We start from the raw sequence: 27,916 nt of genomic DNA, 5'->3' as shown, positions 1-27,916 counted from the left end.
TTCAATCCATGAAACCAAAAAAAACCAAAACCAAAAATGCTGGGTGGGGGAGCACATCAGTAATTGGTTCTCTTGTGTCCTGACAGGTGTGGAGATGGCCGAAGATGGCAGCGAAGAGATCATGTTCATCTGTAAGTGACTCGCAGACCCATCTGGGCCAGGAACACAGAGGGCTGGACACTTGCTGTCTGGGCAAAACCACTTCCATTAAAAACAAAAACGCAGAAGTCTTTTCCTTTTAAACTGCTTGGAGGACGTGGCTCGCTGCACAGCAGTGCCCTGCCCGGGTGGGGTGTCCAGGGTCATCGTCCTCAGGACTCCTGGCAGGGTCGCGTTGCAGGGTAGCCCTCGATTCAGAAACAGAGTCCAGGGTTTAGAGGCAGGGACGCATGTTGGGTTGACAGGCAAGCTGGTGCTTGCCCGGCCTCCCACCATCCTCAGGACTTTCTGGCACCCTGCCCTTGGGAAGGTCCTGGTCTTGGCCTCCACGGAGGTGATGTGGGACTGGGATGCAGAGCTGGAGCTCTTCTGGGGAGGGGTGTGTCTGTGTAGGCTCTGTTTGGGGATTACAAAGGGGAGCCGTGCTCTGCAGGGTCCCTGCCTCCTGGGCTTGTGGCTTCAGATGTCTCCCTCCCTGTGCACTGTGCCCTCCGACACTCCGTGTCTATTTGCAGGGTGTGAAGACTGTAGCCAGTACCATGACTCCGAGTGTCCTGAGCTGGGCCCAGTGGTCATGGTCAAGGACTCCTTCGTGCTGAGCAGGGCAAGGTGAGTGATGGTCTTAAGTTGCCTCGTAGCCCTGTCTGTGGTGGGTCCTCTGTGGGGCGGATGTCTATAGATAGGAGTGGGGAGCCAGGGGAGTGAGTCTTGTGCAGTGTGAGCAGGGTGCTGGGCGAGCGCAGGAGATAGAGGCCACATCCCACGCAGTGGGAGGTTCTGGGGGCCGGGCCACCTCTGGGCAGGCTGCATTTTTTACGCCCCGAGCAGCAGTGGCCAAGCTGTGGGTCTGCTTCTGGCATTTCCCCCGGGTTCTGGATCCAGACCTGCCCATTGACAGGTGCACACCACAGGCAAGGTGGCTGGGTGGCGGCCCGGGCAGGGAGGCCAGGCAATGAGGCCAGGCCACGGCAGCCCCTGGAAAAGCACCTGCAGGTGTGTGGAGGTGTCTGTGGCCACGGCTGCTCCCCATCCCTCACTATGCAGGCCATGCCACGTGTAGCCCTGTGAACTTGGGCATGGTGTGTTCCTTCCCAAGACTCAGTCATCTCTGAAATGTAGAGAAGGTACTGCTAGGCTGTGGGCTTGTGGTCTCACCTGCGATGGTGCCAGGCACAGGTGAGGTTGAAACAATGGCTATTGGCACCTCAGTGCAGTTTCTGGAGCCCCCAGTAGCCCCACCCCAGCCCACTTATTTGTTTTGCTTCAGAGAGACTTAGTGTATTCAAAACAAAGAGGTGACTATTTTTTGCCCAAAGCAGAGAGCTGATCAACTCTCCTCTTCCCCAAACCCTCAGGGCATTGCCGGTTGTCCAGGAGCATCCATGGGGGACATTGGCCACACAGTCAGAGCCCCGGAGCTGGGCTCCTCATACCAGCGCAGTCCCCGCTTGCCCCCACGGGATCTGTGCTTCATTCACACCCTGACTCCACTTGTGCTTCTGGCCACATCTTGGTCCAACCCTGTCCCATGCCAAAGCCCCAGTTCATGTGGTCTTCTCCTCCAGCCCTGCCCTTGACCTTCTCGGTTAATTGAAAAGGCCACTTCAGTGTTCAGGAAGAGTACTGTTCTGTGGTGTGCATGTACCAATCCCGCCACCTCGTACAGCTGTGATGCACCAGTAAAAAACATGGTGGGGAAAAGGCCACATCTTCAGTGAGACAGCGGCCCGACCTCTTGGTACCCTATTCTGGTCCTTGGCATGCCCGACCCCTTTAAGTTCTTCCTCCCGTCCTTGAAGGCAACAACTCGTCTTAATTGGGCTCCCTGTCTTTGTGGGGTTCTTAACCATGTCCTTTGGTGAACATCATGGGCACGGGCACATCTGCCTGGCCTGGAGGTGGTCTCTGGGTGACCAGGCCTGGGGGTCATTACGATCTGGCCGCAGTGCTGTGGAGCGGCTGAGGAGAGCTCTCCTGCTGCTGTCTGGAGGGTCACCTCAGCGCCTGGTGGTGGTCAGGGAGGAGCTCCCAGGCCTGAGCTTGCTGCTGCCCGGGGGCAGGCAGGCAGAGCCTCCCAGGAGTCATGTCCTCTCGCTCCCAGGTCCTCCCTGCCTTCCAACCTGGAGATCCGACGTCTGGAAGATGGGGCGGAAGGCGTGTTCGCCGTCACGCAGCTGGTCAAGCGGACCCAGTTTGGCCCCTTCGAGTCCAGGAGGGTGGCCAAGTGGGAGAAGGAATCCGCGTTTCCCCTGAAGGTGAAGCTGCTGCAGGTTTCGGGACTGAGGGCTTGTGACCGTTCCTGAGGGCACGGCCAGCGAGGGCTGCTGAGTCCAGTGATTCCAGACCTTGGAAACAGCCGGGGGATGTTGTGTGGATTTGCAGGAAAAGCTCAGGCGAGGGGTGGGGTCTCCCTCAGTGAGGGACCATGGTCAACTAGAACGTAGGGGCCCTGCCCGTGGGATTGCCTGGAACCACAGAGCACGTGGGTTCCCCTGCCCGGCCTGCGTCCACTCACCAGGCTGTGGGCTGTTTCAGACCCGGGCCCTGAGCAGGAGGACCCTCGGGTCCCGAGTAGAACTCGGGTATCCTGATGACATAGGGGCCGCCCACTGTGTCTCCTGCTTCCTTTGCCTATGGCTGCCCATCCGCCCCTTCCACGCGGTCTCCCTTTGACTGCACACCTAGGCCCCTGCACGGGTCCTGTGGAGCCCCTAGGCCTTGGGCGCGATGCACCAGGCAGGCCCCTGAGAGCCGGCTCCTGGCCGCACCCCAGGTGTTCCAGCAGGACGGCCACCCTGTGTGCTTCGACACCTCCAACGAGGATGACTGCAACTGGATGATGCTGGTGCGGCCGGCAGTGGAGCCCGGGCACCAGAACCTGACGGCCTTCCAGCACGGCAGTGACGTGTACTTCACCACCTCGCGGGACATCCCTGCTGGCGCTGAGTTGCGCGTGTGGTATGCGGCCTTCTACGCCAAGAAGATGGACAAGCCCATGCTGAAGCAGGCCTGCTCCAGTGTCCACGGTGGGTCCCGTGACCGTCTCCCAGCTCCTATGGGCGGGGCGGGCCAGGCGGGTGGGGAGACAGAGGGCAGCACACACAGCGAGGCCTGCTCAGTGGGTCTGTGGTCCTGCTTGTTGAGCTCAGGTGACAGGCAGGTGGAAGCTTCCACTCCTTGGGATTCTTGCTGGTGAGGAGTGCCACCTCTGCCCCTCCAGGTAAATTGGGGCTCTTGGATAGGATAGGGGACAATGACCATGCGCTTGGACTCCCATGGTGACTTGTCCCCTTAGTGCTGTGTGGGGAATTTATCCCTGAGGTCAGAGTGGTTCAGGAACGGGCCCAAGGTCAGTGTAATAGGAAAGGAACCTCCACCGGAACCCCAAATTCAGCTGCAGTCTTGCTGCTCTGCCCCAAGTAGCAGCCTACACCCTGCCTCGGGGACTGTGTGTGTGCACATGCACATGTGTGTAGGTGTGAGTGCCATGCCTAGGCATGTGTCTTAGTGTGGGTGCATCTTAGGTGTGCGTGGTACACAGGCATGTGCACATCTGTGCAGGGGTGCCTAGGCATGAGCGTGTCTTAGTGTGTGTAGGTGCATAGGTGTGTGCATCTTAGGTGTACAGGGGTGCTTAGGCATGTATCTGTGTGTTGGTGCATACACAAGCATGTTTTGGTATTGTGCGTAGGTGCATAGGTACACAGGTGTGTGTACAAGTTTGTATGTGCAAGGAAAGACTCGGCAGGTGCCATGCAAGTAACCTGTCTGCCCCGTGTATCTGCTGGAGAAGCAGATCCACGGTTTTGGTGCTGGTCAGGTCTGGCACATCTCCACCCCAGAAGCAGGGTGGGTGGGATTCCAGGTTGTCCTCCCCACATTGTGGGCGTGGGACCTCGTCACGTAACTTTAAGAGACCGTGTGAGATTATGGGTATTGGACATTCTGACCTGCAAAGCAGTGGTCTCCTACGGCTCTCAGGACCCCTGCCCAGGGAGCTCAGGGTACCTGTTGTCATCGTGAGGAGTGGCTGCCCCCAGGAGTGGACGCCGACTCTCCTTCTTACTCTAAAGTGAAGGGAGTCTCACTTGAGAATGGTCTTTCTTAGCACAGTCATGGCGTGACATAAGCAGCCACATGGGACAGTCTTGTGCCCTGCTTGCTGGGGACGGCCGTGTGTCCTGCTGGCTGGCGTGGCAAAGGTTTCGTGGAATGTGGCCTGGCACACGGCAGAAGAGTCAGGAGAGGCCCATGGTTGTCCTGGGCTGCCCTGAGAGTGCCCATTCTGGGGAGCTGAAGGACGGAAGGGCACCCACTGCTCACTTTCTTCCTGAGGCCTCATAAGGGTGCGCCCGGTCCCACCAGCTGGCAGACCCTGCAGAGGGTGTCTGAGACTCTGCCTCTGCTCTCTGGTTCCTCACCTATGAAACGGGGTCTGTGTGCACAAAGCTGAGATTTGAGACTGCAGCCTGGGCTGCTGCTGCTGGCAAGTCACTGTCATGGTCACCCGCCAGGGTCTGTTCTCCCAGCTGGGGCTCCGTGGACCCTGGCCGCTCACCTCTGCTCCTCTGTCTCAGCTGCAGGCACCCCTGAGCACAGCGGCCCCGTGGAGTCGGAGCGCAGCCCGTGGGCTTGCAAGGTGTGCTCCAGCGCCTTCCTCGAGCTGCAGCTTCTCAACGGTAAGGGCAGCCGCTGGCGGGTGGGGGACGGCCGCCAGTGGGGGGGGGGGCATGTGCACACTACCTCTTCCCCGTGGCTCCCGGCCTGTCCCAGCTCTGTCCTGTCCGCCCCTCTTTCCCTCCTCAGGGCAGGTCAGCCCCCCACTGTCATGGCCACACAGCCGCCTGCTGAGGGGCTTGAGGTGGGCGTGGCCCCCCTGCTGTCCCTGCTCTGCTGCTTCCTCGCAGGGTGCTTGTCTGCTCAGGCTGCCTTACCCATCTAGTGGCCGTCCGGGGGCAGGATGGATTAGAGCCCACAGGATGGCTGTGCTTGCGCAGGTCATCTTCACTCTTCTGCTCGGGGAGGACTTTTCCCCTTGCCTCCCGGGGACTCTCAGGACCTTGTATTCTCTGTGGGATGTGGCCCAGGCGGCTGCTGGACTGGGGGTGCCGGATGACCCCTGCTCCATCACCTGTGGTTGGGACGTGCTGGAACCCGTGAGGGGCTTCCTCCCAGACCGGAAGGGGCCACTCTTTAGTGGCCATCTCTTAGAGACAGATGCTGCTGGCTTTGGTGCTCTGGTCCTGTGTCCTGGGATGGCCTTCTAACCGTGGCCATGGTGTATCGCACACTCGGCTTAGTGAGAAGCCTCTGTGTTTGTTGCAAGGTGGGAGCAGCCACTGCTTCTGAGCTTCCTAGGAGTGCCATCTGAGATGGACAAGGTCCAGCTGCAGGGACTCTAGCAAGCAGGGGCAGCGCACCTGAGTGGAATGTGGTCACTCAGTTCACGAGCACTTCTTGTTTTATGCCTCCACTTTGGCGGTAGAGTTCTACCAGCACGCATTGACTGAGGTCTCCAACAGTCTCTGTATGGCTCGGCACCCATTTGAGATGAGCATACTGAGGCCAGAGTGGACAGTGACCTGCCAGGTCATGCGTCAGCCCAGCCTGCCCCTGGCCCCTGCTGACCTCAGCCTACCCTACAGAACCCCCCACAGCATCACAGGCTTTCCTTTGTGCTGCAGCCTCTCTTGGGGTGTCCTGTGGACAACCTGATGGCCCAGGAGCTGAGGGTGGAGGGCCCTGTGTGTCACCGTGGACTGGCACTGAGGACAGGTCCAAGCCTGTGGTGAGCCAGTCTGCAGAGGATGGACCATGCGTTTGCAACAGCAGTGCTGCCTTCTTGTCACAAGGAGCACGAGGACTCCACGGTGCCACGTGGCACACGGCCACAGGGTGCCGAAGCTGCCCTCCACGGGGCAGTGTCTGGGAGGCTCACCTGTCTGACATGAGGAGGCTCAATTTCACAGCTTCAGGGTCCTGGAGGTTGGTTAACTTCCAAACCCACCTTGAACTTGAACTTCTGAGTTTCTCCTTCGCTGAACTTGGAGCAAGCGTGACTTCAGGCAGTTGGCTTGTGCACTGCAGGCCACCATGCAGAGGGCCGGGACCCAGAGGCAGTTGTTAACTGGGGAAGTAGATGCTCTCGTCCTTTCCCCTGAGGGCCAGCTGTCATGGGTGCCACGGAACCTGCTCATGCCTCAGAGTCCACCGAGGCCCTGGCTGGGTGGGAGCATCGGTGGGTGCACTAATTGAGTGCCCTCTGGAATCCTGCGGAAATGATGGGTCCATACAGAGTGGGGAGCGTGAGGCAGCAGGCCAGCCTGGAAGCTAGCAGGTGGGACGGTGACGACTACCAAGCCAGCAGGAGCCACTGACACCGGCCAGGACCCAGGAAGCACATCCATTCCTGCCACAGTGCTCCAGAAGTGTGGGCAGCTGGGAGTGCCACGTGCCTGGAGGAGAGGACAGGGCAGTCGCTGGGAGTCTGCCTGGCATGCTCAGGCCCTGGCTCGCTGCCCTATTCCTCAGCTGCATCACTGCCCTGTCGGCCCAGCAGAAGACCAAGGGTCCCCCTTCAGGAGGGGCCAGCACAGAGGAACAAAGACTGGGGACGCCAGGAGTGCAGCTGAGCCCCGGGGACTTGGCAGGTCTCAGTCCTGAAATGTGAGACCCTTTGCCTTCTCCCTCATGTCTTTCTCCAAAATAGAATCCTTCTCCCAGAACAGGGGCGGCCAGGGTTCATTCCAGGGAGGGAATCCCTAGGGAGAAACTGGCCAATCCGAAAGAAGAGATGGCGGTCCCCCACAACATGGCCACTCACCCCAACCATCCTGCAGGGAAGCGCAGCCACGCCCCCATGCACCCATCTGGAACATGAGTGTTGTGGACATTGAAGAAAGTCCAGTGCAAGAGAAGACCCCCCAACCACCCTTTGAGACAGCTTGTTCTGAGGAAACTGAAAACCCAGCCAAGCCCAGAACCCCCAGAGGTAGCAGTCGGTGAGTGCTGCACCTGGAAGCCAGGGCAGCATGCTGTCTCAGACTTCAGGACAGCAGGTAACAGGAGAGAACAGCTGTGGTGCAGAGGAGGCTTGATGGCCAGTGCTGGACAGCATGGGGAGTCTTCCAGGAGGAAGGGCATGAAGACAGCACGCCCTGAGAAGAGGTGAGAAGGCAGGAGGACCCTGAGCCGCCCTGCATGGCCAGGGGCGGTCAGGGGAAAGGGAGGGCAGAGGTCATGCCCAGAGCCTGAGGACTGGGTTCCACGCTGGAGGGGCCAGCGGCACCGGATGAATGAAAACTTGAGATGAGAAGAAGAGCCTAAGAGAGAGAGACAGAGGGCAAACGACACATGACACAAAATCCAAATGGCGTCACCCTGCTCTGCCCCAGATGAAAACACTTTCCTGGCCAGGTGTTGCTTACAGGTTAGGTTTGAACAAGGGCATTTTCACATGGGGCAGGGGCTTCAATTTGAGCCCCTATGTCATTTACCCCTGGAAGCTGGAGGATGGACCACTGGAAAAAGAGGGCCTCTGTCCAGACAGGAGGACACCTTCCCACGGGCTGCCGCTCCAGCAACAGACCTTGCTTGCGGGTGCTCGAATGGGAAGGGGCAGGTCCAGGCCGTTAAGGCAGCAGGGTCCCCAGGAAGGGTGAGAAGGAGTGACTCCAGCCAAACTCTGCAGCCCCGGACAGCAGACGCCTGCTCCGACCTGCCAGGAAACACGTCCCGGGGCTGCTGCTTCCTCACTGCCCTGGAGCAGGCCGCAGACCTGCAGAGGTCCGGGAGGGGGTTCCTGGGAAGGTGGGGCACAGATGGGGAGATGTAGCAGAGCATAGGGAAGGTGTCTGACAGATGGCCAGAAGATGTCACAAATGCCTCCCGCCCCTGGGTGCAAGGGGGAGAGGGAAGCCCTCATTTCCCAGCCCCCGGCCCTCTGCCAACTGAGCCTGCGTCTCCCAGTCCATGTGGAACTCATAGGTGCTTGACAATGAGCTTCACCCTCAGCCCTTTTTCATATTTTATCTAAAGACACGGTCTCACTGAATTGCTTAGGGCCTCACTAAGTTGCTAAGGTTGCCTTTGGACCCATGATCCTCCTGCCTCAGCCTCCTGAGTCACTGGGATCATAGGTGTGCCACGGTGCCCGTGTTACGGAGCTGAGTTCGCGTCTCCCGGCCCCTGGGCCGTGAGTGCACTCAGAGCCTGTCCCACAGCCACAGCCCGGCATGCCTCTGATTCAGCGTGTGTCCCCGCTCTGGCTGTCAGCTCCCTCTCTGTGTTGGGCAGAGGCCTCGTTTCCCTTGCTGGGCACCTGCCTCCCATGTTTTCAGTCAGGTGGGCTCGTCAACCACTTGTCCTGCTGGTTGGCTGTGTGACATTGGCTGTGTCTTTCTTATTGTCTTTCCTACACTGGACCCGGGTTTGGGGGCTGCTTCTCCCGCAAGGTTCCTCTAAATACTGAACCAATGAGGAGAAACAGCCTCTTGACGCCTGTGCCCATGGTGAATAGTTCAGGTTTTCCATGGGAAGAACTGGTCTTTGGCACGAGTTTGCAGAGGGGTCTCCATTCTGCATGTGCCTGGTCCCCTCGTCCCCTGGACACTCCCTCCTCCTCCTTTCTGTGCCCGGTAGCTCAGCTCCTCTGAGCCATTTGCCTTCCATTTGCCATGGTGACCGCCTTGGCCTTGAGTGCCATCCCTGCCTGCCGTTTCCTGTGCTCTCTGTGGTCTGCCCACTGCACTCTCCCAGGCTTTCCCAAGTTGAACACAGAGCAAAGCCCTTTTGCTTTGATGTAGTGTTTTTAAAGAAAATTTTATTATGGGTTGAGTTTTTCTTAATCGTCTTCTTCAGATGTTACCTTTTTAGTAAGTGCCACTTATTCACTGCAGAAAAACTAAAAATAAAAATAAGAAAATAAAACTAAAATAAATAGAAAATAAAAATGAGCTTAAAGGTGTCACCTGTAATTGCGTCACAGAAGAGGGCGCCCTGTGCGTGTGTTCTGTGCTGGTGTCTGCGTGTGCTTTCATGGTGTGCGAAGCTGCCTTTGTGGTGAACCTGCCCTGCCTTCCTCACGTGATTTATAAATTGGGCATCCCTCCTCTGAAAGGCTGTGAAGTCCTGAAACCCCAAGTCCACATCCTCCGGAGTCTGCAAAGCTCCGGCCGCGGGCACGTCGGAGAAGGGAGGCCTGGCTTGCTGTGTTGGGTGCAGTGGCGTGTGGTCTTTGTTTCCCGTGCGGAGGGCCCATTGTGGGAACAGGACGGGGCAGGGCGGGCACACTGCTCCTAACTGCTGCTCCCTCCTGCAGAGCATCTCCTGGGCCACCTGGAGCAAGCGAAAGGCCTTCCTGCTGGCAGCCAGCATGAGGCCGCCCCAGAGAAGGAGCCTCAGCCGCCCCGGGTGCAGCCCCCTGCAGTGCCGGAGAGTGCCAGTGTCCAGAGCAGGGCCACCAAAGAGCAGAAGAAAAAGCCTCGAAGGGGGAGAAAACCCAAAGCATCAAAGCCGGAGCAGCCTCTGGTCATCGTGGAGGACAAAGAGCCAGCAGGTGAGAACCATGCTGGCTGAGGGGTGGCCACGCTGGCCTGGGACCACTCACCTGTTCCCCTCTACACAGAGGCCACGAGGGGACTGCCATTGTGAGCCCGCCCTGACCCCTCAGCCCTGTGAAATGCAGTTTCTCCGTGACACATGGTACACAAAAGGCTTATGGAGCCTGGCAACCCCGCACACCGTGTGACCTATCCTGCCATCGGGACAGAGGACACTCCTGCCTCCCAGCACTCCCCTGTGGTCTTGGGCATGGATTAGGCTGCCCGTGCCAGGACTCCCAGCTTCTCACAGGAGCGTCCAGGCATGAGGCTTGTCCGTCAGGTCTGTCAGTGGCCGTCTCCTGAGCACTGACAGCATCTGGCCCATCGTGCAGATGCCCACAGTTTGCTCACCCACTCCTGTGCGTGGCCTCTGGGGCCGGCCCTGGTGGAGCTCATCATGCAGGCCTCACTTCCCGTGTGTGCAGCCTCCACAGAGCTCGGCCCTGCAGTCCTCGCGAGGCCTCTGCCCGAGCTGCTGGCTGCAGCAGAGTCCCAGTGGCCTCATGCCTGAGGACAGGGCATGTGGTCAGAGGCCAGCCCCTCCCACCCACACCACGGGATTGGACTTTCTTCTGACTCTGGGCGGCCCCGGGGTTTCTTGGGAACGAGGAAAGTCCTGGAGTTGGAGGAGCTCTGCGGGTGGTCCCCACTCTGCCTGTCCTCCCCACCCGGCCCAGCTGGTTTGGAAGAGACAGAGGAGGAACAGTTTGCTCTCCCGGGGGGTGGAGAAGGTGGGAAGGGGCAGAGGGGTGTCCCACTGTCACTCGTGGCTGGAGAGGTGTGCCGGCACGTTGGGCGTGGTCTTTCCAGGTTTCATCCATCCTGTCCTGGCCTGGGCCTGTCACTGTGGGTGTTTGACATTTGACTCTTTTACAGAATGGTTACTTGCTTTTTGAACACTCTCCAGGTGGTGTGTCTAATTCTAAAAGTTCTACGTTTGTCTGAACTAGTTTATAAATTAAAAGATTCCATTATCTGTACAGAATGTGTTGGAGAGGCAAGTAACGTTACAGCGATGTAGCTTGAAACAGAGCCACCATGACGAAGCTCCCTGGGTCCAGGAGCTGTTCTGTCTCTCTGTACTGGGAAGGCACAAGCGTGGGGCTCCGAGTGAGCCTACTTCTCTTCCTTTCTGAACTTCAACAAATGGTCCACCATTGCAGCCCTCTGCTGTCATAAAGAACACACGCTCCTGGAATGGACGGGCTTTGTCCCCGTCCAGGGAATGACATGGCTTGTCACGTCCCCTTTGCACAGAGCACGTGGCCGAGATCATCACCGAGGTCCCGCCAGACGAGCCTGTGAGTGCAACTCCAGATGAGCGGATGGTGGAGCTGGTTTTGGGAAAGCTGGCTCCTCACACACACGACGTCAGCTCGGTGCCAAAGTAAGTCCTGCCTGGACGCTGCAGCCTCTGGGGGAGCGCCCTGTGGCTACCCGCCCAGGGAGCCCCATGAGTGGGCACGGGCTGCCCTCAGAGCCCTGCATGCCTGGGAAGCATCAGAATGTTCTGGAGCTCAGGAGCTTACTGGTCATCCACTGTGGGAAGTTGAGGCTTTTTTTGTGGTGACAAAGTGCACGTGACATGAAACACACCACTCTGGCCACTTTAAGTGCTCAGCTGGAGGCACAGGTGTTCTGTGGCCATCACCGCCATCCATCTACAGAACCTCCTGCCCCCACAATGAAACCCTGTCCCCATCCAATGTGACTCCCGTCTCCCCCTGCTGCTGGCACCCGCAGTGCCCCGGTCCACATAAGTAGCCTGCAGTGGTCGTCCCCTGGACCTGGCCTGCTGTTCTGCAGGTCTGTCCATGATGTCGCATGTTGGCACGCCTCCTCTGTAGGCATGAGAGCATCCCAATGAGGATGCCTCACTCCATCTCTGCGTCTCTGGCTCCTGTGACTAGGACCAAGAGGGACACTGGAACACAGGTGGTACAGTCCAGGCTCCACCCGAGCTCCGGGCCGTCTGATGGCCCGAGTGGCAGCAGAGTAGGAAGTGTGTCTGTCACAGGGCACCTGGTGGGTGCTGCCTGAAGTCCAGGCCTTGCCTGTGAGCCACCGGGAGCTGCGGTGGCGCCGGCCCTGCCCTCCTCTCTGGCAGTCTCTGTCTCAGGCAGGTGTTGGTGGGAGGCCCCTCCAAGGTGACGGCAACCTGGACTCGTGCTCTCTGGGCGCTGAGTCTCCACCTATCTCGACCGGGCAGGTTCACTCACCATCAGAGCAGCACCATCGCCCTCAAGAGGAGCCTGGTTCTGTCCAGCAGACACGGCATCCGGCGGAAGCTGGCGCGGCAGCTGGGGGAGCACAAGCGGGTGCACCAGTGTGGCATCTGCAGCAAGGTCTTCCAGAACAGCAGCAACCTGAGCAGGCACGTGCGCTCCCACGGTGAGTGCCCGGCCGCGTCCCGACGCACAGGGGCACAGAGCTTCCCACGCACCTGGGCGTCAGCAGAGCAGGCGGCCTGCCTGGTGAGTGCCTGAAGCAGTGACCTGGTTCCTTCGGTTCCTCAGGTGACAAGCTGTTTAAGTGTGAAGAATGTGCAAAGCTGTTCAGCCGCAAGGAGAGCCTGAAGCAGCACGTCTCCTACAAGCACAGCAGGAACGAGGTGGGTGGACTGGTAGCCTGGGGAACAGGCTGTAAGGAGCTGAGGCTCCTGGAGTCCTGCTGCACCCTGTCCTCCGGCCCTGGCCTCCGCCAGCTGCCCAGCCTGGTAGATGTCGGCGGGGCATGGGGTGGAGTGATGGGTGCTTGGAGTTTGGTTTCCCAGCATGGTTCTCCCTCCAGGGCAGCTGGACAGCCCCTAGGTGGAGTAGGAGAGAAGGGCTGTGGCATAGCCAGCCCAGGAGGGAGTGGTCTGGCCCCACGTGTGGGCCTCCCTTGCTGACGTGTCTCCTCAACCAGGTGGACGGCGAGTACCGGTACCGTTGTGGCACCTGTGGGAAGACCTTCCGCATGGAGAGTGCACTGGAGTTTCACAACTGCCGCACAGGTGAGGCTGCGCAGGGCTGTCCCATCCCATGTGGCCCGTGCTCAGCAGGGCAGAGGCTGAGCCTCAGAAGCAAGGCCATGCTGAGCAGCGAGCAGCCAGCTGGACCTCCCGCTCCTTCTGCCTGGGTACAGTCTCCACTTACTCTGGAGATAGGTCAGAAGTGCTCGTGCCACAGAGGATGTGTGTCCTTTCCTGTGCTCCTGGGACCCCTGTCTAAGGCCACCGTGGAGCAGGGCCCCTGAGAGAAACGGGAAGGTGGGGACAGGGCTGGGGAAGAGAGGGCCCCGCACCTGGGGGACAGTTTTCCACCTGTTGTCTCACCTGCGTCCCTGCTGGCACCCAGCAGAGGGCTTTGCTGCCTCCCTGCCCAGGTCACTTGGTTCTGAGCCTGCTCTGTCCACCAGTCCCCAAAAGGAGAGCGAAACCGCGTAATTGTCGTGAGAGGCTGGAAGCTCTGTGCTCCGCGGAGCCTGTGCTGGGGAGGCGGCCTCCCTGGCGGGACACCTCAGGCTGTGCTCACAGCAGCCATGAAACGTGAACACAGAGGCACGTCCGTGAGGAGGGAAGCCAGGCTGTGGGACCAGCGGGCACCTGTCCTGCCTGGCTGCACCCCACTGGGTGGGGGAGCCCTGCTTCCCCCAGTTGCCCCAGTGGAGGCCCAAGTAGTGGGCAGTCCAGAGGGAGCGGAGGGAGGGTCACTGTTGCTTTGTGTTCTCCCTCTCTCTAGGACTCATAGCAAACCCGGGAGAGGGGGGGACCCGTGGCAATCGGCTTAGAGACCTACCAGGTTAGCCCTCAACCCCACCTGTTCTTGTTGGTCGTGCTGTCCGTCCGCGCCTCCGTGTGAGCCCTCGCTGGGGTGCTGGCCAGCCGCCGTGTCTCTGAGCCCTGTTGCCCCTGCTGCCCAACCGGGCTATCCTCCCTGTGTCTGCCACTCTTCCCCATTTGTCTGTCTGTGTGTTTCTTCTGTTTTGAAGACTCTGCTTTGAGACCGTGGCCTGTCCCCTCTGCCTGGGCCCAGGGCGCCTTCCTTGCTGCGTCAGGCTGAGCAGGGCAGCGGGGCCGTGTTCTCTGGGCCTTTGCACCTGGAGCATTCTTGTCTGGGGCAGGTGCAGCCTCCAGAAGCTTCCAGGTGAACGGCCAGCATGCTGCATCCTGACTCAAAGCCCCCTTCTCAGGTGTGCCAGGGCCTGGCAGGCAGACAGGCCAGCCTCACTCTGCTACTGGCCAGTCAGGCCTGGGAAAGAGACGCTGTCCTCTTCTAACTGTTTTTCTGCACCCAATGAAGCAAGGTGACCAGAGCAGTAGCAGATACCTGCCAGCTCAGAGTTCTGCTGAGCCCGACCTTGTCTCTGTGGGCTGTGTAGAAAGGACAGGGCAGGTGGGCAGTGGGCAGCTCTCCTCCTTGGAGGCTCTGTTTCCAAGGTTTGAGCCACGGCTGAAATGGAAGGCGGCCTGTGGTCTGCTCATCTGCACGACTCTGTGCCCTTGGCCTTCTGGGGTGCTGCCCTAGGGGAACGCACATCCCTACCACCATTGAGCTCAGATTTGTCCAGTGAGGGAAAGTCTGAAGACGTGGTTGGCAGGCTTTTCACCAGCTGCCCAGCAGACCCATCTTTGTGTCCTCCTGGGTCCCCTGGGTCCCTGTGTCCCTGTGCTGTGACTGGTGTTGCTGTCTTATCTGTGTTCACTGCTGTCTTTGACCTGAAGAGGGTGCTAGGGAGCGGCAGAGGAGCACTCCTGTCCTCAGGCACAGGGGGACCCTCATTCTCTGAGAGGGTGGCTCCTAGCAGTCCACGTCCCCTCAGGTGCACCCTTCCCAGGCCCCAGGCGTCTGTCCTCAGTGCTGCATTTATTACCTCCTCAATGTGGACCTCCCTGGCAGTGGGGTCGTTGGGACACGGAGCCTGTCTGGGTTCCATGTGTGGGGGTCAGGAGGCAGAGTCCAGACGGCCCTGCCCCAGCTCTGCCCTCACTGAGCACAGGACACTGTGGGCTCAGGGGATGGTTTGAAGTGGGAGTCTCTTTCCATAGCTGGGACAGAGAATGCCGTAACCCAGCGCAGCACTGTTGTGTCCCAGGGTGCCAGGCCCCCAGATTAGTGAGCCCTCCGCTGAAAGAGGCTTACCTGGGCTGCTCAGCACTACCATGAAGAAGGCTCCCCTGGGCTGCTCAGCAGGCCCAGGTGTGGGGGGGTCTTTGGTGATTTAATGGAACAACCTACCGATGTGACTCACAAAGTCTCACAGCAGCGGGTCCCTAGCGTACCCATTCCTGAGGATGCATATTTAGGAAGTGAGTGGAAGGTAACTTGCACCACTGAGGGGTGTGTTGCTGAGTCACCTGCAGTACCAGGTATCTCGGAGTCACGGTAGATGAACCAGGTAGAACTCCGAGCACCCTTGGAAACCATGGTGAAAATGCTGCGTGTCACTGGCACACGCGTCCTGCAGGGGGTGCATGAGTGTGCACGTGCAGCAGGCCCCGAAGGGGGCAAAGCTTTCCAGTACTGGGCCACAAAGAAACCGCGCATCGCCTCGAGAGGGACCAGCGTAACCATGAAAATGATGGCGGGGAAGGGAGGCTGCCTAGTGTCCTCCTGACAGCTTCTCCTGGCCCGGGTGGTGGAGGCCTCATGCAGGGCCTGCACCCTGCTGTCCTGCTGGGCATGGAGCCCACAGAGACATTGCTGTCCCCACTGCCCCCTCCCCTCGGCTCCCAAGCCAGAGGGCTTGTCCTCGTGCCTTTACCTGCTGGGGTGGGAGGGCGGCTGCGTGACCCTGGGTGCGTGTGGTCTTCCCTCCCTAGGTTCCCGCTGGAGCCACCTGAGTGAAGCTAAAGACGTCCTGGCCAGCAGGCCTCAACTGCAGGGGGCAGGGGCAGTGTCTGGGGCATCTCGGGCGTCACAGCTGCCTGGGGCCAGCGGGAATGCAGCGTCTAGTGGGTAGAGGCCAGGCTGTTACTCTGCATCCCCAGGGCCCAGGGCAGGTGACCCAGCTCAGACGTCAGCCCCGGAGCACCTGGGTCCATGGTGGCTCCAGTGTAGCAGGCAGGGCCAGCACAGGGGGCAGCAGAGCACAGCGGCTCTTCCTGTGGCCTCAGGGACGTGCCTGGCAACACATACTGTGTGGGAATTGGTCCGTGGGCTGGAGCCTGGTGCGTCACACACCTGTGTTACCTGCGTCAGGTCCACTGCACCGCAGCATGGGGAGGAGGGCAGCTCTGCAGCGCTCGCTGAGAGGAGCCGGGGCCCTGTATGTGGAGGGAGGGAGGGTGCCATGGGACAGAGATGGCATGGAGCAACTCGGGAGCTGAGGGGTAGGACCTGCTGCTTGATGGGCTACCTTCAAGAAGGGACTAGATTTAGGACCCAGGGCACAGGGTGTGGGTATCGCTGGGGGCTTGGAGAGTGTGGGAGTGTGTGTGGGTGTGATTTGTCCACTAAAGGGATACCGAGAACTAGGAGGCAGTTTGCGGACAGTGGAGAACTCTGAGGCGCTGTGTGGTGGGGAAGGAGCCTGTGGAGGGCGCCGTGGGGGGCAGGTGGGCTGAGCCTCGAGGGGGAGGACAGCCCCCTGGGGTCTGGGTGGTACAGGTGGACGAGCTGAGGGCGCAGGCTAGAGGGCTCGAGTTTTGGGAAGGAGGAGGGCTGTGGGGTGCACGTGCTCACCGTGTGCCCGGCATGGGGAGGCCCGCGTGCTGGGCAGGCTCCTGCCCCAGCTCTGCCCTTCTCTAGCACCAAGACACACGTGAGCCTGGGCCAGGAGATATTCACCCGGATCCTTGTGTGTGTGTTTGCTCTCCGGACAGATGACAAGACGTTCCAATGTGAGATGTGTTTCAGATTCTTCTCCACCAACAGCAACCTCTCCAAGCACAAGAAGAAGCACGGGGACAAGAAGTTCGCCTGCGAGGTCTGCAGCAAGATGTTCTACCGCAAGGACGTCATGCTGGACCACCAGAGGCGGCACCTGGAAGGTGGGCCCGCAGGCACCCAGGAAGGGAGGGCTGGGGGCCACGGCGTCGTCCTGCCGCCTCCATGGAAGCAGTTAGGCAGTGCCCGGAAATGCCCGCTGCCTGCCCCGTGGCTCCTCAGGCCCGGCCAGCATGTAGAGCCCAAGGGGTGGGGGTGGTATTGTGAGCGATCGGAGGAACCCTGGAGAGACTCCGAGGACCCTGGTGCGTAGGGTTTAAAGGTTTTATAACATGTATGACAGTAATTCCAGTGGGACAGCAGGTCAGAGGAGCTGGCCGTCAGGCGCACAGTGGGCTCTCAGCAGAGTGCAGCGCAGAGAGCTGCTAGGCGCTGTTGGGGGGCCACAACTGTCCCTCGTTCCTCACACTCTGTACCTTCGTGGTCACCAGCACAACTGGCCTGGGGCTGTCCGTCCTCACAGAGGGCTCGAAGAGCCAGAGAAGGGCCATCCACAGGGCCAGTCTGGACCCTGGAGGCAGCAGCAGGGTGAATGGGACCCAGGGAGCTGGGCTGGGGGCGAGCAGTGGCCCAGCCGCCGTAGACCTAGGAAGAGCCCTGTGCGCACCGTGCAGCTGCTGCTGGTTGGGGGACCCCGGGGTGATCCGAGGGCCTGTCTCAGGATGTCGCGTGTTTTCACTGTTTTCGCTCCGGCAGTCCCGGGGCAGCTGCCCTCGTGAGCTGAGCTCACTGACCCTTGGAGCGTCACGGAGAACCGCAGCCGCGCACTTGCGAGGGGGCCGGGGTGAAGCCGCGGCTGCTGTGCTCTGTGAGCACGCCTGTGTCCTCGTGTGCCCCGGGCTCTTACAGCCAAGGCTGGGCTGCAGCCCACGGGGTCTTCAGCAGACCCTCCCTGCACTGCTCCATAGAGACCCACAGCCAGCCTCCGGGGCGCTTCACAGCTGCATGGGCTCTCTGCACGGGGACAGTGGCCCCATCCCCAGGTCCCTGTCAGGCCACACCAGACCCTGCTCAACCAGCTCTCAGCAGGGCACAGCACGGAGCAAGTGCTGGTAGCCGCCTGCCACTGTGGTCCCTGTCAGAGGCCCCTTGTCCCCATGTCCAGGTGGCTGGGCGGCAGCCATAACTCACACCTCACCCAGACCCCTTTTCTGTGGCGTCTGCTCGTGGCCTTGAGGCCATTCCGCAGTGTTTCCTTCATCTAGACCACACCCTGCCTCAGACCCCGTGCGTGGCACCTTTGTGCCCTGGAGCCTTCTGGACTCTGCCTGATGCGTACGCGCTGGCTCTGCCCATGGCTCAAGACCTGAGGACCTAAAGACGTGTTTCTCTCTGGTTGAGAAATGACCTGTTTCACATGAGCTCTGACTTGAATTTCATGTTGTTTTGAACCCCTGGGCGCCAACTGCTCTCCTGCCCCAGCCTCCCAAATATTGGGATCTCAATTAAATGTCACAGTGCCTCTAAAAGTCTGTTTTGTTTATTCTTTAATACTAGGTATTGAATCTGGGTGTGCTTTACCATTGAGCTACATCCCCAGCCTTTTTTTATTTTTTATTTTGAGATAGGGTCTTGCTAAGTTGCCTAGGGCCTCACTAAGTTACTAAAGCTGGCCTCAAACTTAAATCCTCCTGCCTCAGCCTCCCAAATTGCTGAGGCATGTGCTACCATACCTGGCAAAAAAGTCTGTTTTAACCCAGGTCTTGAAAACTTTTCCTTAAAACCAGAGATTTTATTACCTGCTGTCTTTTTAATTCTGATCCTGATTTGACTGATTTTAGTTAGAAGACATGAAAATTAGTATCTTTTTCATAAAAAAATGAAAGTCTGCCTGCTTACAGCCATCTGCAGGACTCGCTCGGCCTCGAGCTTTCGGATCAGGTGCTGGCACAAGAGCACCGCAGCTGTGTGCTGAGGCCCGGTGCTGGGTGCCCAAGCTCTGCAGCCTTGTGTGCGAGGCCCTTGCCAGTCCTGCAGGCAGCACAACACTTTCCTTCCCCAGGAGCTGCTGTTTGCTGCTGGTGCCCCGGTGTGTAGGCAGCTGGTCCATCCTCTGAGGGCATTCCTGCCCGCTGTCCAGCTGGGAGGGCCGGCCATGCTCCACCCCACCTGCTCCTTGTGTGCTCACTCTGCCTGGTGGGGGTTTCGGGGATTTCAGGAGTGCGGCGGGTGAAGAGAGAGGACTTGGAGGCTGGCGGGGAAAGCCTGGTGCGCTACAAGAAGGAGCCCTCCGGATGCCCGGTGTGTGGCAAGGTAATGTCTGCGAGGGGCATGGAGCCTTGAGGGCGGGCGCGGCTTCCTGACTAAGGCCCCGGGCTGCCTGGCCCGAGTACCTCGGGGAGTTCTGAGGGCGGCGGCTGCTGCTGGGGTCTAACAGCTGTCCTCTCACCCCACACCTGCCGCTCGGTCTCTGCCTCCGAGGATGGGTTTCCAGTGAATGTGCGGAGGCCGCACTTGTTCCTCCGTAGCCCTTCCCCTCTGCTGTGAGCTTCGCCCTCGCTGCTCTGTGGCTCCCACTCCTTGGATCTCGTCCTTGTGGTCGGACCTGGCCCCAGGCACCAAAGGAAGTGGGAGGTCACAGAGCTGTATGTGGCCTGTCCTGCTGGTCTCCCCTGCCCAGAAAAGGCAGGCCACCTTTTCTAAGGGAGAGATGAGCCATTCTTGGTGACCACTCCTGAGGCAGGCCTACAGAGGACCCTCCATGGTGATGGCTGTGGTTAGCTTTTTGTTGCTGTGACCAAAATACCTGATAAGAACAACTTAGAAGAAGAAAGGTGGGTTTGGGGCTCACAGTTTCAGAGGTCTCAGCCCATAGATGCCAACTCCACTGCTAGGCCCAGGAGAGGCGGGACATCATGGGGAAGGGCCCAGTGGAGGAAAGCCGCTCGGGTCTTGGCAGGTTGGGAGCAGAGGGGCTGGGGAAGAGGCCCCCTTCCGGGGCTGCTAGTGACCCCCCAGCCACACCCCACCTGTTTGTAGTTGCCAGCGGTTCCAGGCTGGGCTGGACTTCTCGGGTCACAGCCTTCACAGTGCAGCCGCTTCACCTCTGCACTTTCCTGCATCAGCAGGAGCTTTGGGGACACCTGACATCCAGACAGCAAGTGACAGCCTCCATATGAGCAGTCCCCCCGTGCCCAGAGTGGCTGCTCTGGTGTGACCTGGTGTCTAGGGACGTGCGTCTGCTGCTCAGAACCCATCCTGCGGGCTGCCACCGCCGTGCGGGCTGCCGTGGAGGCACGGCCCATTTCTTGCAGATGAGAACCTGGTTTGGAGAAGGGTGCTGCTGCTTGTGTTGGCCGCAATGTCCACTCCCTGGGTGTTGCCGACTATTCCTCAGAGGACTCATGTCCTCGCAGCATCCAGGCAGGTGCCGCAGTGGAGCTGCCCAGAAAGGTTCCCACATGGCACTGCTGTCACCCAGTGGTCTTGGGAGTCACCAAGAGGAGGGGGCGTTCCTGGATCTGTCACAGCCACACGGCTCACGTAAAGCACCTGATGCTGGCTCCTGCGGCAGTCACATGCCAGGCGCCCCAGCCCGGGGACACAGGTCTCTTCACACTGGTGGTCCCTGCCTGCCAGCATGTGGCACCAATGCTAGATCTTTTGACCTTTTCAGGGAAAAATGGAAATCCATGTTTTTATATGAGATTTTCTGATTTTTTTTTTTTTTAAACCTCAGAGCAAGGCAAAGCTCATGGGACAACTGTGCAGTGTGGCCTCGGGGTCCCCATGAACCTGAACTACAGCAAAGATTTGGTGTCTGGTCCAGAGTGGGAGGTTGCAGAGCTAGGGGACAAGTACAAGCTGGGCAGGCAGGTGCCTCCAGACACCTGCACTGTTACCTACCCACCGGGAACGCCATCCAGGTGGAGACACCCAGCTGCCTGCCTTGTCTACCCCTCCGTCGGTGGGCAGAGGGGCTTCCACAGAGGTGACCCTGGGGACGAGTGTGCGATGGACATTACCACACTGGGAATGCCAGGACCGCAGGGATGTGGGGCGAGTGTGCAGGAGCCCCGCACACTCACTGAGGGTTGGCTCCTTCTCTGACATCCACCTTCCCAAAGCTGCACTGTTTCTGACTCGCTGGCCTCTTGTTTGGGACCATGCTAGCAAAACACTTAGTGCCCGTGGAAGCCCTCGAGCAGCTGTAGCCACAGTAAGGACAGGGCTGGGCCCTTTCTGGACTGTGGCGTGAGCAGGGATCCAAACAGTGGGTCACCCTGCTCCAGTGCCAGGGATGGCGTGCGGTTCTCACACTTGAGTTGTTGGGGCTTAGAGTCTAGGAGAAGTCGCCCTGTGTTTTGTGGGCCGAGGTGACAGTCTGCTCTGTGTGCCATGGGCACAGCCCTCACCTCCCCACGGTGCGGCCCCTCTGCCCCCAGGTATTCTCCTGCCGCAGCAACATGAACAAGCACCTGCTGACCCACGGCGACAAGAAGTACACCTGTGAGATCTGCGGGCGCAAGTTCTTCCGCGTGGACGTGCTCAGGGACCACATCCACGTCCACTTCAAGGTGTCAGGCATGCGCCAGCTTCCCAGTGACGCAGAGTGCCAGGCCCCGGGCCAGTATCTTAGCTAACAGAGTCGGTGGCGAGGGCCGAGGCTGCTGTCCGCTGTGTCCTTACCTGGTGGGGGGAGCTTTCCAGGGCCTTTTGCAGGAAACCAGTCCCAGTCACAAGGGACGTACCATGGTGGCCTTGCCACCTCGGAGGCCCAATTCCCGGCACCATAACCTTGGGGCTGAGGTTTCAGCACATGAATTTGAGGGGTGCAGACATTCAGACCTTCACTGTCCCCCAAAACGATTGTCAGCATGGCCACCGTGAATCTTTTCAGGCTGACTTCCATGCCTGCATGAGCTAGCGACACGGTCCAGCTGCGGCTTGAAGTGCGGCTCCTCGGTGTGGGCCTGACTGGGGAGAGTAGCATGTGGGTGGTGCTCTGTCCCTCCCTCCTTGGAGGGTGGCCTTGTTGTGATTCAGGCCACAGAAGTACTGACCCCAGAGAAAAAGGAGGAAATAGCAGTTGGAACCAAAGGCCCAACAGGCTGGGGAGCGCCCGGGCCAACTTGGGAAGCCTCCATCAGCTCTGCCCTGGGCACGAGGTGGCATTCTCTGGGCCTTGGAGAGGGGGTGAGAAGGCGGGGCAGGAGAGCATGGCACTCCAGGCCGTGAGCGGGTGGCCAGGGGGCCGGGAGGCCCGGGGTCCTCAGACACAGCAAGGTAGTGCCTTGGGCCTGGCTCATCAGCCTTGCACATGCCAGGCAGAGCTGGGCACGCATGAGGCAGGAATGTGGCTTCCCCAGGACATTGCGCTCATGGACGACCACCAGCGGGAGGAGTTCATCGGCAAGATCGGGATCTCCTCAGAGGAGAACGATGACAACTCCGACGAGAGCGCGGACTCGGAGCCCCACAAGTACAGCTGCAAGAGGTGCCAGGTACTCGGGCCAGCCACCCTTGAGATGCCAGGAGGTGACTCCCAGCTGTGACGCTGCAGGGACCCCAGGGCACCCGTGCAAGTATGGGAGGGGCCTGCCTCTAAAGGCCAGGTCTCCGGGGCCCAGGGAGGGGGACTGGGCTCACAGCCCTGCAGAGCCCAGCACCGGGTGCCCTGCACCTACACAGGCAGTGCTGAGCAGGGTAGGACAGGCGCTGGCCCAGGCAAGGCTCCCTCTGTCCCTCTCTCCGCTCCATCCTGAAGCCCTTCCAGGTCTCCCCTGTGCTCAGAGGAGGCGTCTTAAAGGGAGGCAACTCACTTCCGGGGACCCCGCCTGAGTTTTTGTCAGCTTGTGCGAGTGACAGCCACCCGGCAGGCACGCCTGCCAGGAATGTGCAGCTCCTGCCAGCCCCTGGGTGTCCTTGGCCCCGCACAGTATGGTCCCTATGGGGCCTGGTGACCTCTGGTGCAGCAGAGGCCCAGAGCCTGGGGTGTCAGCGGTTGGCTTGCCTCACAGCTCACCTTCGGCCGCGGGAAGGAATACCTGAAGCACATCATGGAGGTGCACAAGGAGAAGGGCTACGGCTGCAGCACCTGCCACCGGCGCTTCGCCCTCAAGGCCACCTACCACGCCCACATGGTCATCCACCGCGAGAACCTGCCCGACCCCAACGTGCAGAAGTGAGGCTCCCAGCTCGCAGCCCCGCAGTGCAGTGGGTGTGGGCAGCGAGGCAGGGCAGGGTGCTCGGCCCACAGGCCCGGGCTGCGCCAGGGCTCTGGGTGCCCATCCACCCAGACCTCACCCTCGCCTCCCCGGTGGGACTTTCGGAGAGAAGTAGCCCAGTTATCAGCCCAGCTGAAGGACATGAATCCGTTCCTCCCAGTGATTCGGTTTCCCTGGTGCCAGCCCCGGCTCTGGCACGTGGCACGTGATCAGGGCTGTGTGGCGAGCGGGTGACATGCTGCCTGCAGGCTAGCCTGGTCTCCCAGGGCACCTGTGACCCAGTGGAGATTGGGGGTCAACGCAGAAGACAGCCTCCGCTCTGCCCTGGAGGCCAAGGAGTCATGGGCTTGTCCCCTGGCCTCTCTCCTGGACTGGCCAGTGGTGTCCCCCAACCCCATTTCCTCACAGGGTCAGCCCCTGTGTGTGCCTGTGTCCCGATCGTTTCCTCTGGGGACACCCGTTAGATTGGATCAGGGCCATCCCAGTGACCTCATTTTACCTTCACATCTCCAAAGACCCCATCTCCAAAAACAGTCACTGTCTGAGGGCTGGGGCTGGGGCTACTCCCCGGGGATATGGGCACACGGTTTCGCCCATCATAGAGCTGAAGCATGTGCCACTTTGTCCACACGTGGCACCGTCTGCCTCACTTGTGCCTATAAAGGTGTTAGGAGCGTGCCCTCTCCCTGACGGGCCACTCAGCTTGTGCTGCGTCCTGAAGCTCCTCTTTGGTTTCAGATACATTCACCCCTGTGAGATCTGTGGGCGGATCTTCAACAGCATCGGGAACTTGGAGCGTCACAAGCTCATCCACACAGGTAGCCTGTTCCCACAGGAGTGGGGCCTGAGCAGGCAGTGCTGGGGTTGCCAGGGCTCGCAGCCCCTGGCCTCCCCCGAGTACATTCTGCTGTCCCCCAGCTTCTCCGACCCCTACCACCCTGTGCTCATGGCCCAGCCCCCTCCATGTCCTCGGGAATTTTCCAGGCCAGGGACCCTGGGGCGGCTCTGTGCAGGCTGGGGAGAGGTGGCCCATGCCAGCACCACCCTTGGAAATGCTGCCTGGTCTTGCAGGTGTGAAAAGCCACGCCTGCGAGCAGTGCGGGAAGTCGTTCGCCAGGAAGGACATGCTCAAGGAGCACATGCGCGTGCATGACAACATCCGCGAGTACCTGTGTGCCGAGTGTGGGAAAGGTGCGCGCCTCGCTCCAGATGGGGCCTCTCGGTCTCACTGCTTTCTCCAAGGAGGTGGGGCAGGAACTGGCAGGTCACAATGATACAGGTGCCACCCGTGCCCCAGGAGACCCATGGGCTTCAGTGGTGCCCTTAACAAGAAAGGGAAGGCGTGGTGAGTGGTCTGGAGCAGCTGCTTCGTGAGCCAGGAGCTGCGGCGGGACCTACAGGCAGCTCACTGATAAGAAGCCACTAAGGAGACATGCAGGTCGGGAGGGAGGAGGAGAACCTGGGGCATGCTGCAGTTGTGACCTGTTTCTACTAGAAAAATTCAGAGTCCTCCCAAGACGGGGTTGGGGGCGGGTATCGGGGTCAGGTCATTCTTGGGCCACTCTGGTGATGCCACAGGCTCTGCTGCTGGGCAGCCCATTCAGATGCCAGACAAACCAAGGTTACCTGCTTTGTGATTGGCACTTTCTAGCATTTCATAATCCATAAATGGTTTTACTGTTTTCTTTTTTTGGTTTTTACAAAAATTGAACAGAAGAAAACTCAAATGTCAGTAATTCTGTGCACCATATGGGCCCTAATAGTGCATATGAAAAACACTGATAGAGTAAGAAAGAATTCAGTGTAGAGAAACCAGGGAACGAGACATGATCCTCCCACCTCCTCTCCAGCACCTCTTATTGACCTCCAGTGTGGCAGGTCAAAATGGGAGGTTGTCCTCCATCCTCCTGGGTGGCTGTGGCAAGGTCACAGCTGCAGGATATTCTCTATCCTCCAGGGTGGCTGTGTACAAGGTCACAGCTGCAGAGAGATTGCCCTCCATCTCCCAGGGTGGCTGTGGGAAAGAATATCACACAGGTTTCTTTACTGAGAAAGCAACAGAGTGGTGCGCACCAATAGCCCCAGCAACTTTGGGTGCTGAGGCAGGAGAACTGCAAATTCATGGCCAGCCTCATCAACTTAGCAAGATACTCCAATACTTAGCAAGACCCTGTCAAAATAAAAAAAATACTAGTGGCTGGGATCTAGCTCAGTTGGTAGAGCGCTTGCCTCACATGCCCAAGGCCCTGGGATCAATCCCCAGCACCACAAAAGAAAAAAAAAGGTCTGGGGATGTAGCTCAGTGGTAAAGGCCCTATGTATGGGTTCAAGTCCCAGTACCCGCCCCCTCCCCAAGAAAAAACAAGAAAAAAGCAGCAAGGTACAGATTGGCCATAAGCTCTCCAGCCCCTTCACCTGCTGTCACCTCCCCTTCCCTCTCTAACCCCTCAAAAGTTGAAATTTTTAGAAAATTAGTCAGACCTGGCTGAAGGGGTCCTGCTTCAGGCAGCCAGGAGATGGGAAGGGTCAGCAGTAGACCATCATGGCAAGGGATACCTCCTGGGGACAGAGGACCACACCAGGTGGAGTCCACGAGCTACCTGGAGGTCTGGCGGGGGCCTGTGTGCCGGGGAGCCCAAGGCAAGAAGTGCCTGTGGTCAAAGCCGCAGTTGTAAGTTTTGATATTTGAAACATGGTGAATGCTGCGTTCCCTGATTTCCTTCCTGAACTCCAGGTGGCTTGGGTAGACTGCCATGTTAGTATTTGGCTCCCCACTTTTATGATGGTTTAAAATGACAGATTTGGTATTGTCATTTTGCCCTCTTTTCATTCAATGCAAACACAAGCATAATGTTGTGCTTGCTTGTTCTTTACCTAAAAATTCACCCTAGCAATCTTTCAGATCAAAACAGTTAAATATTGCCTGATTTCTTTTTTTTTTAATATTTATTGGTTTTTTAGGTGTAGATGAACACAACACAGTTCCTTTTATTTTTATGTGGTGCTGAGGATCGAACCCGGGTCCCCCCCCCCCCCCCCCCCCCCCCCCCCCGTGCTAGGCGAGCGCTCTGCTGCTGAGCACAATCCCAGCCCCACCTGATTTCTTCTAAAGCTTAGGGCCCGTGGGACTGGACAGTCTGCCCTGGTGCGTGAGCCAGCCGGGGCGTGTGCCTGCCCGCGGGCCCTTGCTGCTCCTGCTGGGGTTTCAGGCACAGCATTGTACACCCAGCTGGTCCTGGGCTGTTTGAGACTGTTCGCTCCCCCGACCCGCGCCTTGTTCAGGGGTGCCCCTCTCCCCATGAGCTCCCTCAGATGGGCTGTGTTGACCTGCACTAAAGGTAGATGAGGGTGCTTATTTCAGTCACGTGGTGTCCTGGCATCTTGACTAACATTCTGTCAAGATGGGCAGGAAGCCCTAGTCACCCCCTCCCTCCCTCTCCAACTTGTCCAGTTGGGTCACGGTGGTAAGTCATGGACGTCTGCAGCAGCTGGTGTCGTGGTTGGTCTCTAGTGGCTCTGGGGTGGTGCCAGTCCTGTGGCTGGTGGAGCCCAGATCTCTGAGGTCCCCGCACAGGCAGGCCGCATCAGGGCGCGGGCAGCTGGAGCGGGCTCTGGAGGGCCCAGCTGGCACAGCCTGGCCTCCTATGTCCCCAGGCATGAAGACGAAACACGCGCTGCGCCACCACATGAAGCTGCACAAGGGCATCAAGGAGTACGAGTGCAAGGAGTGCCACCGCAAGTTCGCGCAGAAGGTCAACATGCTGAAGCACTACAAGCGGCACACGGGTGAGGCCCGCCGCCCGCCTCTGCCCCCAGTGCCCCAGAGGCTCCCTGTCGTGAGCGCCAGGCCCCACCTGGCTCCGAGCCCACAGGCAGGAGCACCCAGGGCTGGTGGGCCTCTGATAGGTTTGGCCCGTGGTCCCAGGCCGCGTCACCCTCTGGGCACCCTGGAGACTGCAGAGGGCAGAGACGCGCCCACAGTGTAGGAGAGCCCCCTTTCCACATCCTCCCGCATTTGCCCATGTTCTCGGGGTGACAGCCTTTCCCACTGGCGTGGGGTTCTGTCTCGCTCTAGTTTTGGTTTGGCGTCCCTGTGGCTCGTGACATTGAGCATTTTTGCGTACATCCGTGTCTGTCAGCACACTGGTCTGTGTTTTAATTGGATGAACTAGTGTTTGGTCAAGTGTTTGAGTTCCTCGTGTATGTGGACGCCCACCCTTCGTCAGGTTCCTGTACAGTGTCTTGAAACATCTGCTGTGTTTTCTAGGAGTTTCAGCTTCGGGTCTTACATTTCGGCTTTGGATGGAGTTTGACTTGATTTTCGTGCAGGGTGAGAGTTGGGTTGAGTCTTCCCTATCCAGCTTTCCCAGCACTCTTGATTGAAGAGGCTGTCCTCTCTCTAATCAGGTTCTTGGCATCTCTGTTCAGAGTCAGTTGGCGTAGACTGTGGGTGTGTTTCTCTCGTGTTTCTGGCTGGTACCTGCTGTCTCTGTGGCTCAGGGCCAGGCCTCCAGCTTTGGTCTTTTGTTCGGGATGGCTTTGGTAGTCTTTCACACTTCCAAATGAAGTTTGGATTCTCTCTTCTAGTTCTAGATTCTCTCTTCAAGTCTGACGTGTCAATGGAGCTGCATTGAACACTTTGGATAGGATGGACATTTTGACAATGTTCATTCCTCCAGTCCATGAACATAGAATGTCTCTGTTTTTTGTGTGTATTCTTTAATTTCTTACATCAGTGTTTGTTAACGTTCTTTGTAGAGTTTTTTCTACTTCGTGGTTAAGTGTATTCCTGGGTTTTTGGTTGGTTGGTTGGTTGGTTGGTTGGCTTTCTTTTTCTTCTTCTCCCCCCACCTCCTCCCCTCCTCTTCCTCCTCCACCTCTTCCTCCTCCTTCTCCTTCTTCTCATAGCTGCTGTGAATGGGGTTGCTTTCATGGTTTCTGACCAAGTTTGTTGTTGGCTGTACATTTTTCGTATTGATTTCACACGCTGCATCCTCGCTGAACTCACTCGTCGGTTCTAGAGGTCTTTCAGTGGGTCTTTAGGTTTTCCTGCATAGGA

At 58.9% G+C, this 27,916-nt stretch overlaps 1 protein-coding gene across 1 annotated transcript in view; it reads left to right on the top strand.

Moving 5' to 3' along the window:
* Nucleotides 1–27,916, top strand: part of Prdm15 (PR/SET domain 15) — a 40,693-nt gene that overhangs the window by 4,425 nt on the left and 8,352 nt on the right. The window contains exons 2-20 of the mRNA XM_026379427.2: nucleotides 87–131; nucleotides 675–768; nucleotides 2,261–2,414; nucleotides 2,933–3,185; nucleotides 4,737–4,838; nucleotides 9,479–9,715; nucleotides 11,019–11,148; nucleotides 11,971–12,152; nucleotides 12,278–12,372; nucleotides 12,669–12,756; nucleotides 13,484–13,543; nucleotides 16,567–16,734; nucleotides 18,849–18,943; nucleotides 21,076–21,207; nucleotides 22,000–22,134; nucleotides 22,651–22,814; nucleotides 23,596–23,675; nucleotides 23,929–24,048; nucleotides 26,512–26,643. Coding sequence (XP_026235212.2) covers nucleotides 87–131; nucleotides 675–768; nucleotides 2,261–2,414; nucleotides 2,933–3,185; nucleotides 4,737–4,838; nucleotides 9,479–9,715; nucleotides 11,019–11,148; nucleotides 11,971–12,152; nucleotides 12,278–12,372; nucleotides 12,669–12,756; nucleotides 13,484–13,543; nucleotides 16,567–16,734; nucleotides 18,849–18,943; nucleotides 21,076–21,207; nucleotides 22,000–22,134; nucleotides 22,651–22,814; nucleotides 23,596–23,675; nucleotides 23,929–24,048; nucleotides 26,512–26,643 — 2,466 coding nt within the window. The remainder of the gene's footprint in view (nucleotides 1–86; nucleotides 132–674; nucleotides 769–2,260; nucleotides 2,415–2,932; nucleotides 3,186–4,736; nucleotides 4,839–9,478; nucleotides 9,716–11,018; nucleotides 11,149–11,970; nucleotides 12,153–12,277; nucleotides 12,373–12,668; nucleotides 12,757–13,483; nucleotides 13,544–16,566; nucleotides 16,735–18,848; nucleotides 18,944–21,075; nucleotides 21,208–21,999; nucleotides 22,135–22,650; nucleotides 22,815–23,595; nucleotides 23,676–23,928; nucleotides 24,049–26,511; nucleotides 26,644–27,916) is intronic.

Source organism: Urocitellus parryii, chromosome 2 (assembly GCF_045843805.1).
Source record: "Urocitellus parryii isolate mUroPar1 chromosome 2, mUroPar1.hap1, whole genome shotgun sequence".
Lineage (NCBI taxonomy): Eukaryota > Metazoa > Chordata > Mammalia > Rodentia > Sciuridae > Urocitellus > Urocitellus parryii.
Note: the sequence above shows the minus strand (reverse complement) of the source record. Positions and strands in the feature narration are given on the sequence as shown.